Genomic DNA, 16460 nt, shown 5'->3' with positions numbered 1-16460 from the left:
TATAAGTAAAAAGAAATAAAAAACAAACAGAGAAAAATCCTTTATTTGGAAAAAAAAAATAAATACAAAAACACACCCACTTTCACCACTTTATTAACCCCCAAAAACAACCCTGCAGGTCTGACGTAATCCGCACAAGGTCCCATAACGGATCTGTCTCTGCTACATTTGAGCCTGGAGAGACTGAAAACATGTCCTATCTCTCCAAGCTCCGGGAAACACTGACAGGAAGGACCCGGCTGGCAGCAGTGATGTCACTCAGTTCACCGGAGGTCATACCCGGGTTTTCACAGTATGACCTCTGGTGTCCTGAAGCACTCTGGCTTAAAGTGAGGGGCCGTACCCCGTACCACACCAGCCCATTAGCACTGACAGTGGCGGCCAGGGGTCTGGGAGTGCAGCCTGCTCCCCCCTGCCACTGTTAAAGTGCAGGGCTATGTCCCACTAGCACTTTAACAGGGACACTGCCGGCAGTGGGGTGGAGGCTGCCCGGACACGATGAGGTTTTTGTTAAAGGTGCGCTGTCTCTAAGAAACTGTACTTTTGAATCAGGGGCTGGAAATCTTGGTGCAGCTCTGTTGGGACACACTGATAATATTCTCAGGGTGTTTCTGGAAAATTATGAGGTGTTTGCCAAAGGTGCGCTGTCTTGTAAAGGGCTGGCAGGGAGCGGGACACAGCCCCGCACTTTACAGTGACAGGGCTAGCAGGGTGGTACAGGCCAACCGTGATCAGCGAAGATGTCACTTAGGCTCCGGTTGTCGTCCTTCCCTTTCTGTGGTGACCGCAACTTAGCTGAGTGACGTCACGACTGATCGCGGCTCAGTCTCTGCCTGCAGTTACAGCATGCAGACATGTTCCATGATCGTGTGCTGTGACTTTAAATATGTAGGAGAGCGGAATCACCATGAGACCTCGTGTGGATTACGTCAGACCTACAGGGGTGTATTTGGCGTTTAATAAAGTGGTGAAAGAGGGTTTTTCCTGTATTTTATTCCAAATACAGGATTTTCTCGGTGTTGGTGTTTATTTCTTTTTATTTACTGGATTAGTGATGGGGGGGGGTCTCATAGACCCCTTCCCATCACTAATTTTGGGCTTAATTACAGTTGTGAGCGGTTAAACCCTATTACACTGATTGCCACCGCATCAGGACAGTCGGGAAGAATCAGGTAAAGTGCCGAGCTTGTCGCATCTCATGGGTGCGACAATTTCGGGCAGCTACAGGTTGCAATTTTTAAGCTGTGGGGGCCTAATAACCACAGGCTTCCCCAATCTGAGAATACAAGCCCCAGCTGTACGGCGTAAAAAAAGCTGCATACGGTACCTCTTATTTTGATACACAGACAAGATAAGTGCAGGATTGGAGGCTGCAGCCTGAAGTCATATGCTTTATCTATGCTGGGTATCATAATATGAGGGCACCCTACGCCAATTGTTTTGTTTATTTATTTTTAGACCACAATAATGACCCATATACAGCATCAGTTATTGATTGCTGTCAGACGCGGTCACACAGGCCTGGGGCGCATGTGACAGCAACCAAGACGTCAGGACTGCCGGTGAGCAGGAAAAGCAGTGCATATGCAATTAGCCTAATGCGTGACACAGGAAGTGAATGCGCAACCTGGAAGCAGTTTTCCGCCATGACAGAACCTCGGTAAGTAAGAAGAACTGCCGTCATTCTTTGTTTTTTTATTATTCCATTATTTTTTATTTTTTTAATTTTTCAAGTGCCAGATCTGGATCAAACACCTGAAATCCCGGGCCCGTCACCCGCGTACCTTTGAAACCGCGCGGATCCAGACTTTCACAGTCCGGGTCCACTCATCCCTAGCTAATACTTGACCCTGACTTGTTTCAGCCTGACAGCGGAGGTTGCTATCCTAAGATCATGTAATAACACCCGCACTTCTCAATGGCTGACCCCTTAACTGTACCCTAAGCTATAAACCAAGTGTAACACAAAAATACTAATAACCAGCAAATGAAATGCACACAGGCCGAAGGAGAGACACAGGGCTAGGAACGTCGTACAGGAATTATGCAATAAAAAAATAAAGAATAACAGAATACGTGTAAACCCTCCCAAACCTACATAAAACAAAATAGGAGATGGAACGGGATTCACACAAATTGCAAAGAATAGAAATAGTAATTTCTCAATAAGAAAACCTTAAACAAGCTGGGACTCCAGACAACCGACCATCCAGTAATCTGGGTTCAGACCCCGGAGTGGAGCCATGACAGATATAATGTGACGTCATTAGAATCTCTCACCTCTCCAGTAAGCCGGAAGAGGATCTCTAGGGTGAGGTGTAATATCCTCTCTGCCATCTTGTCCTGGTCGCTATCCATCCTTGACGGATCAATCATGAAAGCTCTTCGATATATAGAAAATGTCCACTGAGACGATCCGATCTTGTAGGGACCTGAAGGGGAAGAGGAGGACTATATAAAATCATAAAGCTCCCATGTAAGAAAATCTCTGTGGCTCCGCAGGTGGAGGCATGTGGCTACTGGCATTAATGTGATTGGCTGGCCGCAAGGCATCATCAGGTCTATATAAAATCCATTGATGTGATGCTTGTCACAAACTGTTCATTCAACTTCCATCTGACAAATAAAGTAAGTTTCCCTCCCTACATATTCTACACTTGCACCCTTTAATGCTTTTCAGGAGGCGCTAAATAATTTTTTTTTAGCCTTGTTTAAACTAATAAATAATTGGAAAAAAAATTACATAGGGTCCCTTTTATTTTTGATAACTAGAAAAGGTAAACCAGGCACCTAGAAGATGATATAAGGCCGAGAAGGACCATGATTTTTTGGCCCTTCCCAACCTAAAAATAGCAGCCTGCAGCTGCCCCAGAAGTGACACATCACATTACAAGTGCCATCTCTGGCGCTTTTCCCCGGCTCATACCCAATTGCCCTGGTGCGGTTTCAATCAGGTAATGGTTTTTGGGGTTGATGTCAGCTGTGAATTGCTGAAAAATAATAAACTGCTCAATGAGGAATAGTGGGGGAAAGGAGGGGGGGGGGGAATTCAGTCTTTATTCAAAGAAACTATTTTTTCCTGTGTGTGTTATTTTTTCACCTTTCACTTACCCGGTTAGTTATGGGGATTTCCAATAGATGCATCTCAATTACTAAACACTGGGCTTGATGTCAGCTGACATCAACTCCAAAAAAAATATTACCCCGATTGCCAATGCACCAGGGAAATCAGGAAAAGCCGGGGCAAAGCACCAGAACTGGCGCATCTTATGGATGTGCTAATTTTGGACCGTTGCGGGCTGTTATTTTTTAGGCTGGGTAAAACAGAATAATTATGGCCCTTCCCAGCCTTATAAAACCAGCCCACAGGTGTCTGCTTTACTTTGGCCAGTTATCAAAAATAGAGGGGATCCAATGCATTTGTTTAATTACTATTTTAGATGCGTTTTATGAGTGTTTATGCTGCATAAACGCAGTTAGGGTATTGTCATACTATCAATGTTTGTTCGCGCTTTCACGCAGCTAAATTTCCACATGAATCCCGCACCTGCGCTCACTTGTGTGTATGGCACTTCAGGATTCTCACTGACTTTGCTGGCATCAAGATTTCCTTTAGGTTTTGTGACAAATCAACAATAAAAAAAGCCCATAAAAAAATACGGCAAAAGCGCTGAAAGAATGGACATGCTGCAGATTTTTTCTGTACCAAATCTGCAAGTCAGAAATAAACAAACATTGTGCGCATGACGCTTCAGGAGTCTCATTGATTTTGCTGCCAACAGGGTATGCTTTACGTTTTGTAACAAATCAGCAATCAAAAAAAATATTGGAAAAAAAAAACACTCTGCAAAAACACATGCACACAGAATTAAGTATATAGAATAGATAGAGATTCTGCAGCCATATCATGTCCCACCCCCCTACATATTATAAACTTACACCCTTTAGTGCCTTTCATGTGGCAATAAATGGTGTTTAGCCTGTTTTAAGCTAAAAAAAATAAAATAATTTAAAAAAAAATGATTTGGTTTCCCCCTATTTTTTTTTTTTATAACTAACCAAGGATAAACAGATGGCTGCGAGCTGTTATTATCAGGCTGGGTAGGCCCATGGTTATTTTTTCCCTTCCCAGCATAAAAATACCAGAATGCAACTACAACCAGAAGTGGTGCATTCATTAGCTGTGCCAATTCGGGTGCTTTCCCCAGGTCTTAAAGATTGCAATCTGGGTAATATTTTTTTGGGTTGATCTCAGCTGTGTAGTGTCAGCTGGCATCAAGCCCAATGGTTAATAATGGAGAGGCGTCCATCAAACAGTGCAATTACTAACCTGTTACAGTAAGTATAAAGAGGAAGAAAAAAAAAACACAACAAAAAACACCACAATACACACCCCGACTCTCTCATTCACCAACTTATTTAAAAAAAAAAACAAAATAAAAAGCCATGAAGATTCTGAAGTAATCCACTGAATCCGACGTAGTAAAAAAATAGAAAACTGAAAGACATAAAAAAAAATATAGACAAGAGACAGTCCCTCGTTCATCGCTTTATTAGCTGCCCCAAACACCAAGTAGCTCCCATATAATTCATGGTGATCTCACAATATCCACAGATTCTGTCATACAAACTATGAAGCCACATTCAGAGAATGAAGCTTCATCGGTTACTCCCAGTAACGTCACCACTCGTGAGACATTTCGGGTCTCGCGCTGCCCTCTGCATGACCCGGTGACAGTGGCGGTGATGTCAGGAACCTTACATGACTTCACCGCCCTCGCCGGGTCTCAAGGAGGGCAACGCGAGACCCAGAATGTCTTATGCTCATGAGCGGTGATGTTACTGAGTTACTGAAGTCACAAATTGTGAGAAATGACAGAGTGAACTATGAAGCTTCGTTCTCTGAATGAGGCTTCATAGGTTGTACGACAATCGGCGGACATACTGGGATCACCATGGATTACGTCAAAGCTTGTGGGGAGGGGATGGTTAGGAGCTAATGTACCGCCCCGCGCTCGGCTGCAGCCGAGCCGCTCAGATCCGGACTCGTTGGTGGGTGGCTTGAGCGCCTCCAGACCCAGGGTCACTTCGCTCTGGCTGCTGGTGCTACTTAGGGAGGTGGTAAGTAGCTGTCCGGCCGGAGCCGTGTTTGAGTTTGTGACGCCACCCACGGGATGTGGTGAAGGTGTAGACACCACCGCTGCAGTTACGGGGCACCCGGGGGAGATGGTAGTGCAGCAAGATGTTAACCCCTCCGTGGGCAGGGGTGATGGCCCCGGGACCCATTGGGGAGGTGCTGGGTGGTGCTGGGCGGTGCGCGGCCGCATGGCACTGTTGTACTCACTGTTATTGACACACACAAGTCTCTGGTAAACAAAGTTGATGGTGGTCGATGCCCGCAGCTGGCTGCGTCTGGTCCTCCACCCGATTCGGTGGTCTTTGCCTTTGTGTATGTGTAGACTGCCTGCGCTTCAGCGACGGGAGTCCGCTTCCCGGCTTTGTATATGTCGGAGGAGCCAGTTTGCCCGCTGACGCTGGCCCGTGGGATCTCTCTGCCTGTGTGGTGGCTTTCTATCCCCCTCGGTGGGCTGTTGTCTTCAGTCAGGACTTGGGTGGGAAAGGACCTATAGTCCAGACCGCAATCAGTCAATTAACTCGGTCCAGTGGCTTCTGGACCTCGTTTCAGGGCCTGAGTACCCCCCTGTGTGCTCCGGTTTCCGAGTCGGTTCCACGGGTCGGTACCGGCGGGCCACTACGGTTCCACCGAGCAGTCTTCCCAGCTCCTGCAGGCTAGGCCACCGTATGCCTCCTAGAAAAGGTACCAGGGCTCCGACCTTGCCACCTGTCACAGGCCTGTACTACAGGCCTGACCTCCTCACTGCTCAACACTCAAACTGAACTCTCTGTCAAACTGCACTGTGTTTCCTGCCTCAGGCCCTCTGAACTCCTCGGTGGACGTGCCAACCGCCTGGCTCCGCCCCCCTGGTGTGTCCATCAAGCACTGAGGGAGGTGACTAGGGTTTATGGTTTGGCTGGTGTTACATTGTGTGGGACTGGTGTTGTGCGGGCCGCTATCTGTGACTACCTGGCTAGTCCAGGTCGTCACACTAAGGCTATGTGCGCACGTTGCGTACTTCACTGCAGAAATTTCTGCAGCGATCTGAAGAGCACATGTGCTCTTTAAATCGCTGCAGAAATGTCCGTAGAAATTACCTCTCCTCCCCACCCCCCAGATTTCCTTGACCACTCCTATTTCATTGGACACAGAACCACAGTTTGTGCAATATACGTAGCCTGGGCCAAGAGATAGTTCTTGGCACCTCCATGGATCCATCTTACCCCCACCCCAGTAACTAGCAAAAGCAGAAATGTGGCCCATACCAGGGTTGCCAAACTCCCTGAGTGCAGGAGTCGCATCACTTTGACGTCATCCACAGTCACCTGGCATAGCTGAGGTCCCTCACCTAGGTGTGGGTATAGCACTGCACATGGAATGTGCAAACAAATGAGACTCATCAGCCAATGGAATAGTTCATCAGTTCTGATACCAGTGGGCAAAGACCCGATAAAAGTCCCGGGGTCACGACACCTCCAACAGACAACAGTAAGAGACATACCCCTGGCCTTGAAGCCAGCTTTGATCCATCGTGGGTCTTTGTGAGCAGCTCAGACGTGGACCCATGTTTTTGGTATCCCAGAAAGGTGACCTCAGGCTCCTCTTATTGTTCAAGCAGTTTTCTACGGCCAAGTGTCTTTCCACGAGGTTGTCTGCATTCTGGAGATCTCTGTGGGCAAACTAGCTTTGTATCGATTTAGATAGTGAGTGAATAAATTGGTCTGCTACCACTCATCAACTTTGCTGGAAAGAAAGTCTCAGGCTGCAGCCATTCTTGCACTTTTGTAGCGCCACAGGTGTATAAGTTGTGCCCTAACAGCCAGGGTTACATGCAAACATGCCACAATCTCCACCTTCAGCTTGCAGGGCAAGGTCGTAGTATGCTTTCTGTGGGTCCCCAGTAAGGTATAGAGCTAGGACCTCGGTCTATTGTTCTGTCACCCTCTTAACCTCATAACGACGGCCGTACGACTTAAAGCGGCGGCAAAACAGGGTACTTATTCTGTTCCGCTGCTTTAAAGCGGCGGCCCGAAAAGAAGGGAATTTTGTTTACTTACCGTAAATTCCTTTTCTTCTAGCTCCAATTGGGAGACCCAGACAATTGGGTGTATAGCTACTGCCTCCGGAGGCCACACAAAGTATTACACTTAAAAGTGTAAGGCCCCTCCCCTTCTGGCTATACACCCCCCCGTGGGATCACGGGTTCCTCAGTTTTAGTGCAAAAGCAAGAAGGAGGAAAGCCAATAACTGTTTTAAAGACAAATTCAATCCGAGGAACAACCTCGGAGAACTGAACTGTTCAACATGAACAACGTGTGCACCCGAAAAAACAAACTCCCTAAGAAAACAGGGCGGGTGCTGGGTCTCCCAATTGGAGCTAGAAGAAAAGGAATTTACGGTAAGTAAACAAAATTCCCTTCTTCTTTGTCGCTCCTAATTGGGAGACCCAGACAATTGGGACGTCCAAAAGCAGTCCCTGGGTGGGTAAAGGAATACCTCGTGATAGGGCCGTCAAGCGGCCTTTTCCTACAGGTGGGCCACCGCCGCCTGCAGGACTTGTCTACCTAGGCCGGCATCCGCCGAAGCGTAGGTATGCACCTGATAATGCTTGGTAAAAGTGTGCAGACTCGACCAGGTAGCCGCCTGGCACACCTGCTGAGCCGTAGCCTGGTGCCGTAATGCCCAGGACGCACCCACGGCTCTGGTAGAATGGGCCTTCAGTCCTGATGGAATCGGAAGCCTAGCAGAACGGTAGGTGTGAAGAATTGGTTCCTTGATCCACCGCGCAAGGGTGGATTTGGAAGCTTGCGACCCTTTACGCTGACCAGCGACAAGGACAAAGAGTGCATCCGAGCGACGCAGAGGCGCCGTACGGGAAATGTAGATCCTGAGTGCTCTCACCAGATCCAATAAATGCAAACCCTTTTCAAACTGGTGAACTGGATGCGGACACAAAGACGGTAAAGTGATATCTTGATTGAGATGAAAGGAAGATACCACCTTGGGAAGAAATTCTGGAATTGGACGCAGAACTACCTTGTCCTGGTGAAACACCAGGAAGGGAGATCTGCAAGATAACGCCGCCAGCTCGGACACTCTCCGAAGAGACGTGACCGCCACTAGAAAGGCCACTTTCTGTGAAAGACGAGAAAGGGAAACCTCCTTCATAGGCTCGAAAGGCGGCTTCTGGAGGGCAATTAGAACCTTGTTCAGATCCCAGGGCTCCAACGGCCGCTTGTAAGGGGGGACGATATGACAAACCCCTTGCAGGAACGTGCGTACCTGAGGAAGTCGCGCCAGGCGTTTCTGAAAAAATACAGATAGCGCGGAGACTTGACCTTTAAGGGAGCCAAGCGACAAACCTTTTTCCAACCCAGACTGCAGGAAGGAAAGAAAAATAGGCAATGCAAATGGCCAGGGAGAAACTCCCTGAGCAGAGCACCAAGATAGGAATATCTTCCACGTCCTGTGGTAAATCTTGGCGGAGGATGGTTTCCTAGCCTGTCTCATGGTGGCAACCACCTGATGAGATAAACCTGAGGCCGCTAGGATCCAGGATTCAATGGCCACACAGTCAGGTTCAGGGCCGCAGAATTCAGATGGAAAAACGGCCCTTGCGACAGCAAGTCTGGACGGTCTGGTAGCGCCCACGGTTGGCCTACCGTGAGGCGCCACAGATCCGGGTACCACGACCTCCTTGGCCAGTCTGGAGCGACGAGAATGGCGCGGCGGCAGTCGGACCTGATTTTGCGGAGCACTCTGGGCAATAATGCCAGAGGTGGGAACACGTAAGGTAGCTGGAATTGCGACCAATCTTGAACTAAGGCGTCTGCCGCCAGAGCTCGGTGATCGTGAGACCGTGCCATGAAAACCGGGACCTTGTTGTTATGCCGTGACGCCATCAGGTCGACGTCCGGCATCCCCCAGCGGCGACAGATCTCCTGAAACACTTCCGGGTGAAGGGACCATTCCCCTGCGTCCATGCCCTGGCGACTGAGAAAGTCTGCTTCCCAGTTTTCCACACCTGGTATGTGAACTGCGGATATGGTGGATGCCGTGTCTTCCACCCACGTCAGAATCCGCCTGACTTCCCGGAAGGCTTGCCGACTGCGTGTTCCCCCTTGGTGGTTGATGTATGCCACCGCTGTGGAGTTGTCCGATTGAATTCGGATCTGTTTGCCTTCCAGCCACTGTTGGAAGGCTTGTAGGGCAAAATAGACTGCTCTGATTTCCAGAACATTGATCTGAAGGGTGGACTCTTTCCGAGTCCACGTACCTTGAGCCCTGTGGTGGAGAAACACTGCTCCCCACCCTGATAGGCTCGCATCTGTCGTAACCACTGCCCAGGATGGGGGTAGGAACGACTTTCCTTTTGACAATGAGGTGGGAAGAAGCCACCACCTGAGAGAGTCCTTGGCTGTCTGAGAAAGGGAGACATCCCTGTCGAGGGACGTCGACTTCCCGTCCCATTGGCGGAGAATGTCCCATTGTAGTGGACGCAGATGAAACTGCGCGAACGGGACTGCTTCTATTGCTGCTACCATCTTTCCTAGGAAGTGCATGAGGCGCCTCAAGGGGTGTGACTGGCCCTGAAGGAGAGATTGCACCCCTGTCTGAAGCGAGCACTGTTTGTCCAGTGGAAGTTTCACTATCGCTGAGAGAGTATGAAACTCCATGCCAAGATATGTTAGTGATTGGGTCGGGGTTAGATTTGACTTTGAAAAGTTGATAATCCACCCGAAACTCTGGAGAGTCTTCAGTGCCACGTTCAGGCTGTGTTGGCATGCCTCTTGAGAGGGTGCCTTGATAAGTAGATCGTCCAAATACGGGATCACAGAGTGACCTCGCGAGTGCAGGACTGCTACTACTGCTGCCATGACCTTGGTGAAGACCCGAGGGGCTGTCGCCAGCCCGAAAGGCAGAGCTACGAACTGCAGGTGTTCGCTTCCTATGACGAAGCGTAGAAAACGCTGATGCTCTGGCGCAATCGGCACGTGGAGATAAGCATCCTTGATGTCTATTGATGCTAGGAAATCTCCTTGAGACATTGAGGCGATAACGGAGGGGAGAGATTCCATCCGGAACCTCCTGGTTTTTACGTGTTTGTTGAGCAGTTTTAGATCCAGGACGGGACGGAACGACCCGTCCTTCTTTGGCACCACAAACAAATTGGAGTAAAAACCGTGACCTTGTTCCTGAAGAGGAACGGAAGTCACCACTCCTTCCGCCTTTAGAGCGGACACCGCTTGCAGCAGAGCATCGGCTCGGTCGGGCGGTGGAGAAGTTCTGAAGAAGCGAGTTGGAGGACGAGAGTTGAACTCTATCCTGTACCCGTGAGACAGAATGTCTCTCACCCAACGGTCTTTGACCTGTGACAGCCAAATGTCGCCAAAGCGGGAGAGCCTGCCACCGACCGAGGATGTGGAGAGAGGAGGCTGACAGTCATGAGGAAGCCGTCTTGGTAACGGTTCTTCCCAGGGCTGTGGAGTCGGAGTCGGAGTCGTGGAGTCGGAGTCGGAGCTCATTTTGGTGGAGTCGGAGTCGGAGTCGGTATAAAATGCACCGACTCCAACTCCTAAAATATATAATAAATTGGGGACAGGAGTGCAATGCAGAATGTGCTGAATATTTTACTAAATAATAACATTTAGTATAATGCTTATATTTAAGTGAAAAATTTATTGTAGTACAATGTGAACATCAGACATTTAATTGTTTTTATGATACAATAATCAAGATATTTGTATAGAACATAAAATATTTATTGGAATACAACTTTAGAACACAAAAAACTAATAAATTGTAAATATGTAATATATATATATATATATACAGTGTATATACACACACAAGATATATATGTAATCTACTGTATATTGCATAGTGTATTACATATTTACAATTTATTACAGTTTTTTGTGTTCTAAAGTTGTATTCCAATAAATATATTTTATGTTCTATCCAAATATCTTGATTATTGTATCATAAAAATTATTAAATGTCTGATGTTCACATACACATATTCATGTACTACAATAAATTTTTCACCTAACTATAAGCAATATATGTAGGAGTCGGAGTCGGAGCCGGAGTCGGAGTCGGAGCCGGAGTCGGAGTCGGTGCAAGAGAATTTGAGGAGTCGGAGTCGGAGTCGAAGGTTTGGCTTACCGACTCCACAGCCCTGGTTCTTCCGGCTGTCTTTTTTGGGCGTGATTGAGTCCGCCAAGAATCTGAGCCCCTCTGATCCTTTTGAGTCCTTTTGGACGAGGAGAATTGGGACCTGCCTGAGCCTCGAAAGGAGCGAAAACCAGACTGTCCCCTCCTCTGTTGGGGCTTGTTTTGTCTGGGTTGAGGTAAGGATGAATCCTTACCCTTGGAGTGTTTAATGATTTCATCCAAACGCTCACCAAACAATCGGTCCCGAGAAAAAGGCAAACTGGTTAAGCACTTCTTGGAAGCAGAATCTGCCTTCCATTCTCTCAACCACAGGGCTCTGCGTAAAACCACGGAGTTGGCTGACGCCACCGCCGTACGGCTCGTAGAGTCTAGGACAGCATTAATCGCGTAGGACGCGAATGCAGACATTTGAGAGGTCAATGGTGCCACCTGCGGAGCAGATGTACGTGTGACCGTGTCGACCTGTGTAAGCCCAGCTGAAATAGCTTGGAGTGCCCATACGGCTGCGAATGCTGGCGCCAACGACGCTCCAATAGCTTCATAGATGGATTTCAACCAGAGCTCCATCTGTCTGTCAGTGGCATCTTTAAGTGCCGCCCCATCTTCCACTGCAACTAAAGATCTAGCTGCAAGCCTGGAGATTGGAGGGTCCACCTTGGGACACTGTGTCCAGCCCTTGACCACGTCAGGGGGAAAAGGATAGCGTGTATCTTTAAGCCGTTTAGAGAAACGCTTATCTGGATAAGCGTGGTGTTTCTGGATTGCGTCTCTAAAGTCAGAGTGGTCCAGAAAAGTGCTTAATTTACGCTTGGGATACCTGAAATGGAATTTCTCCTGCTGTGAAGCAGACTCCTCAGCAAGAGGAGCTGGTGGAGAAATATCTAACATCTTATTGATGGACGCTATAAGATCATTCACTATGGCGTCACCATCTGGTGTATCCAGATTGAGAGCGGCCCCAGGATCAGAATCCTGATCAGTTACATCCGCCTCATCACCCATAGAGTCGTCCCGCTGGGACCCTGACCAGTGTGAGGAAGTAGAGGGCCGCTCATAGCGAGCCCGCTTAGGCTGTCTGGGACTGTCGTCCGTGTCAGAGCCGTCACCCTGGGGTGCATGTGACACCCCCGGAGCTCCGAGGTGTTCCAGCTGAGGGGGACTAGGGGGCAATGATTCAACAGTGCCCATGGTCTGAGTTACTGGTCTAGACTGCAATGTTTCAAGAATTTTAGACATAGTCATAGACAATCTGTCAGCAAAAGCTGCAAACTCCGTCCCTGTCACCTGGACAGCATTCACAGGTGGTTCTCCCTGGGTCACGTCCAGCAGAGGCCCCGGCCGAGCAATTGCCACAGGGGCCGAGCACTGCACACAATGGGGGTCAGTGGAACCAGCCGGTAGAGCAGCCCCACATGCGGTACAAGCAGCATATAAAGTCTGTGCCCTGGCACCGTTGTTTTTTGCGGACGACATGCTGTTGTCTCCTTGAGTAATCTAGGAGGGTATATAGCCGAGAATCACCAGCGACCGTACAGTGCAATGTATTGCAAGCACAAAATACAAAGTACACTACGGCACAAGTGGGGGTGAGCCCTTGAGGGCTGCTTACCGCCAGCTGAAAAGCGGGTGTGAGGTCGTAGAATCCAGTGTCTGGGTCTCCCCGTCTCCCCTCTGCAGCTCAGCGTGCAGACAGGAATGGCTGCCGGCGTTCAGTGAAGAGGGGCGGTCCGTGGGCGTGCCACAAACAAAAGTGCGGGAAACTGCGTCCCTCTGTGCCTAGTGTGAGGGCTGGAGTATGTAAAGCAGACTCCAGCCCTCAGCGCTGATGGTCTGTACAGCGTCCCGCCCTCCCCCTGACTGGCAGGTGTGGGGGCGGGAACGAAACGAACTAGGCCGCAAAAGCCGGGGACTGTAGTAATAAGCGCGGCCGTCATATATGCACGGCCAGCGCGGAAGTCCCCGGCGCACCACAAATCCCAGCCGCGTCGCAGTGAACGCTGACCCCAGCGGTCGGCTCGGCCGTTCGTACTAAGTCTGCTCACTCAGCGGAGCTGCAGTGAGGAATGGCACAAGCGCAGCAGCGCTGTTAACCCCGGCGCACTAACACACCCAGCAATGCTGTAGTGTGCGTGCGGTATGCACGGGGACACGGAGTACCTTGATGAAGCAGGGCCCTGTCCCTGAGGAAACTCCGCTCCAAATCCAGCAGAGGGGCTGTGAATGGAGCACGGTCTCAGTGCCTGGAGACCGGGAAAGTCCCACTTCACCCAGAGCCCTAATGGGGATGGGGAAGGAATCAGCATGTGGGCTCCAGCCGCCGTACCCGCAATGGGTACCTCAACCTTAACAAACACCGCCGACAGAAAGTGGGGTGAGAAGGGAGCATGCTGGGGGCCCTCGTATGGGCCCTCTTTTCTTCCATCCGACATAGTCAGCAGCTGCTGCTGACTAAACAGTGGAGCTATGCGTGGATGTCTGACCTCCTTCGCACAAAGCATAAAAACTGAGGAACCCGTGATCCCACGGGGGGGTGTATAGCCAGAAGGGGAGGGGCCTTACACTTTTAAGTGTAATACTTTGTGTGGCCTCCGGAGGCAGTAGCTATACACCCAATTGTCTGGGTCTCCCAATTAGGAGCGACAAAGAAAACCCTGTAGCGCCCCCCAGCGACCGAAAATCTCGGGGGTTTCAGCTACCGGGGGTAGCTGAGACCCCCCAGATTATGAATCGGGGTGTTTTTTTTTGGACCCCGATAATGTGATCAGCGGTATACACCGTATACCGACGGTCACATAAAAAAAAAGAAATGGCCGGTAAAACTGATTTCTTTTTCATCTGACATGATCAAACATGTCAGATGAGAAAGAAATCTAAACCCCTAGTGCCCCCAAAGCCCCCGGTACTGGAGAGCCCCCCCCCACCCCCACCCCCCCTCCGGAGCAGTCAAAATGGCGCTGAAGCGCACAGAAAACTGCCGCCGCCGCCGGCTCTGCATTCATTTCCCTCCGATCTGAAATGATCAAACATTTCAGATCGGAGGGAAATGTCCTCCCCCTGACCTCTCCTCCGGTACACCGGAGCCCCCTCCGGTTCTCCAGAGCCGCCCCCCATCCCCGCTCCAGAGCGTGGAAGATGGCGGCGCGCAGCGCACAGTAGCGCGCGGGCGCATTCATCCTGCTCTTTCTGCCGCATGTGACACGTCACATGCGACAAAGTTGTCCCCAGGTCTCGCTAGGTCTCCCGCCGCCCCCCCGCGTCCGCCCCCGGTCTTACGTTACCTGGCTGGTGATCCGTCCCGCAATCACGCCGCCTCCTTCTTGAATGCTGGCGGCGCATGCGCAGACAGCGGCTGTCAGCTGGATCCCTGCAAGCAGGGACGCTGACATCGCTGCTGCTCAGGCTGCTCCACTGTGGACCGTGGGAGAGTGAGTGCAGTAATCTGCAGCCACACTCCTCACATGGAGAGACTGCTGTTCCAGAAAATGGGGGGGTACGTTCTGTGAGCTTGCCCCTCATATTCTGGAATGAGGTTACTGCAGGTCACTCTGCCCTAAGTTGGACCGGGGCAGTGTGAGTGCAGTATTCTCAGATTACTGCACCCACACTGCTCATGGAGAGCTTGCTCTTCCAGAAAATGGGGGATACGTTCCCTGAACGTGCCCCCCATATTCTAGAAGGTCCAGAGTCGGCGTGGGACCTCCAAAATGGATTACAGTGACCGGAATTTCTTTATTTTCAATAAATTGGTGAAAGAGGAATGTTTCGGGGAGTGTTTTTTCAAATAAATTTTTTTTTTGTCTTTATTTTTTTCTATTACTGACTGGGTTAGTAATGTCGGGTATCTGTTCAGATGCCGTGACATCACTAAACCCAGGGCTTGATGCCAGGTGAGATTACAGCTGGTATCAACCCCATATATTACCCCGTCTGCCACCGCACCAGGGCGCAGGATGAGCTGGGGCGAAGCGCCAGGATTGGCGCATCTAATGGATGCGCCACTTCTGGGGCGGCTGCGGCCTGCTATTTTTAGGCTGGGAAGAGTCCAATAACCATGGCTCTTCCCATCCTGAGAATACCAGACCCCAGCTGTCCGCTTCACCTTGGCTGGTGATCTAATTTGGGAAGGGGGGGAGCCCACGTTTTTTTTTTTTTTTTTTTTTTTAAAAAACGCCTGGGGAGCCCCTCAAATTGATCACCAGACAAGGTGAAGCTGTCAGCTGTGGTTTGCAGGCTACAGCTGTCTGCTTTACCCTAGCTGGCTATCAAAAATAGGGGGGACCCCACGTCGTTTATTTTAATTATTAATTTTTTGGGGGGCTAAATACAAGGCTAGGCACCCTTTAGTGCCACATGAAAGGCACTAAAGGGCGCCAGCTTAGAATATGCAGGGGGTGGGACGTTATATATGTTTGACATCTATCCATTCATCCATTGTAGCATTTTAGGCTGTGCGCCCACAATCGGGATTTGCAGCGTTTTGGGCGCAGAGTGCTTTCCCTGCGTCCATAGCGCTGCGTTGTGCAGTAGAAGCACAGTGGAAGGATTTTTAGAAATCCCATGCCCAATGTGCTTGCCCAATGTGCTTCTTTTCTCCGCAGCATACACTGACCTGTGGTGCAGCTTCCCGAGCCTCAGCATGTCAATTTATGCTGTGGAGACAAGAGTGTTCTCTGCAGGTAGCATAGAGCGCCACAGCGGCCTGAACCCAAATCGTGGGCATGGGCAGCTGCGTTCTCCCGTGGACAACACTCACATCTCGTCAGGAGGCTGACACTGTGTACTAGACGCCGTGTCGCTGGATCATAGCCACATAGCCTAAAAGTGAGACATTTGTTGCTACAGCAACATTTTTGTGAAGTACCTGTGGATTCAAAATGCTTACTATACTCCTGAATAAAATCCAGTTTCCAAAATGGGGTCACTTGTGGGGGGTTTCTGCTGTATAGGTATCCAAGGGGCCCTGCAAATGTGACATGGTGCCCGCAATTTATTTCAACTTTTCCAGAATTCAAATGGTGCTCCTTCCATTCCAAGCCCTCCCATTTATCCAAACAGAGGTTTTTGGCCACATGTGGGGTATCCCTGTGCTCATAAGACATTGGATAACAACCTGTTGGGTCCACGGTTTGTTGTTGTCTCTTGAAAAAGTAAGAAATTTGATGCTGAA

At 49.7% G+C, this 16460-nt stretch overlaps 1 protein-coding gene across 1 annotated transcript in view; it reads right to left on the bottom strand.

Moving 5' to 3' along the window:
* Positions 1 to 16460, bottom strand: part of LOC142259118 (uncharacterized) — a 94546-nt gene that overhangs the window by 67970 nt on the left and 10116 nt on the right. The window contains exon 7 of the mRNA XM_075331628.1: positions 2281 to 2432. Coding sequence (XP_075187743.1) covers positions 2281 to 2432 — 152 coding nt within the window. The remainder of the gene's footprint in view (positions 1 to 2280; positions 2433 to 16460) is intronic.

The sequence above is a fragment of the Anomaloglossus baeobatrachus genome (assembly GCF_048569485.1).
Source record: "Anomaloglossus baeobatrachus isolate aAnoBae1 chromosome 5 unlocalized genomic scaffold, aAnoBae1.hap1 SUPER_5_unloc_27, whole genome shotgun sequence".
Taxonomy (NCBI): domain Eukaryota; kingdom Metazoa; phylum Chordata; class Amphibia; order Anura; family Aromobatidae; genus Anomaloglossus; species Anomaloglossus baeobatrachus.
The sequence above is the reverse complement of the archived record's forward strand: the minus strand, read 5'-3'. Positions and strand labels throughout refer to the sequence as shown.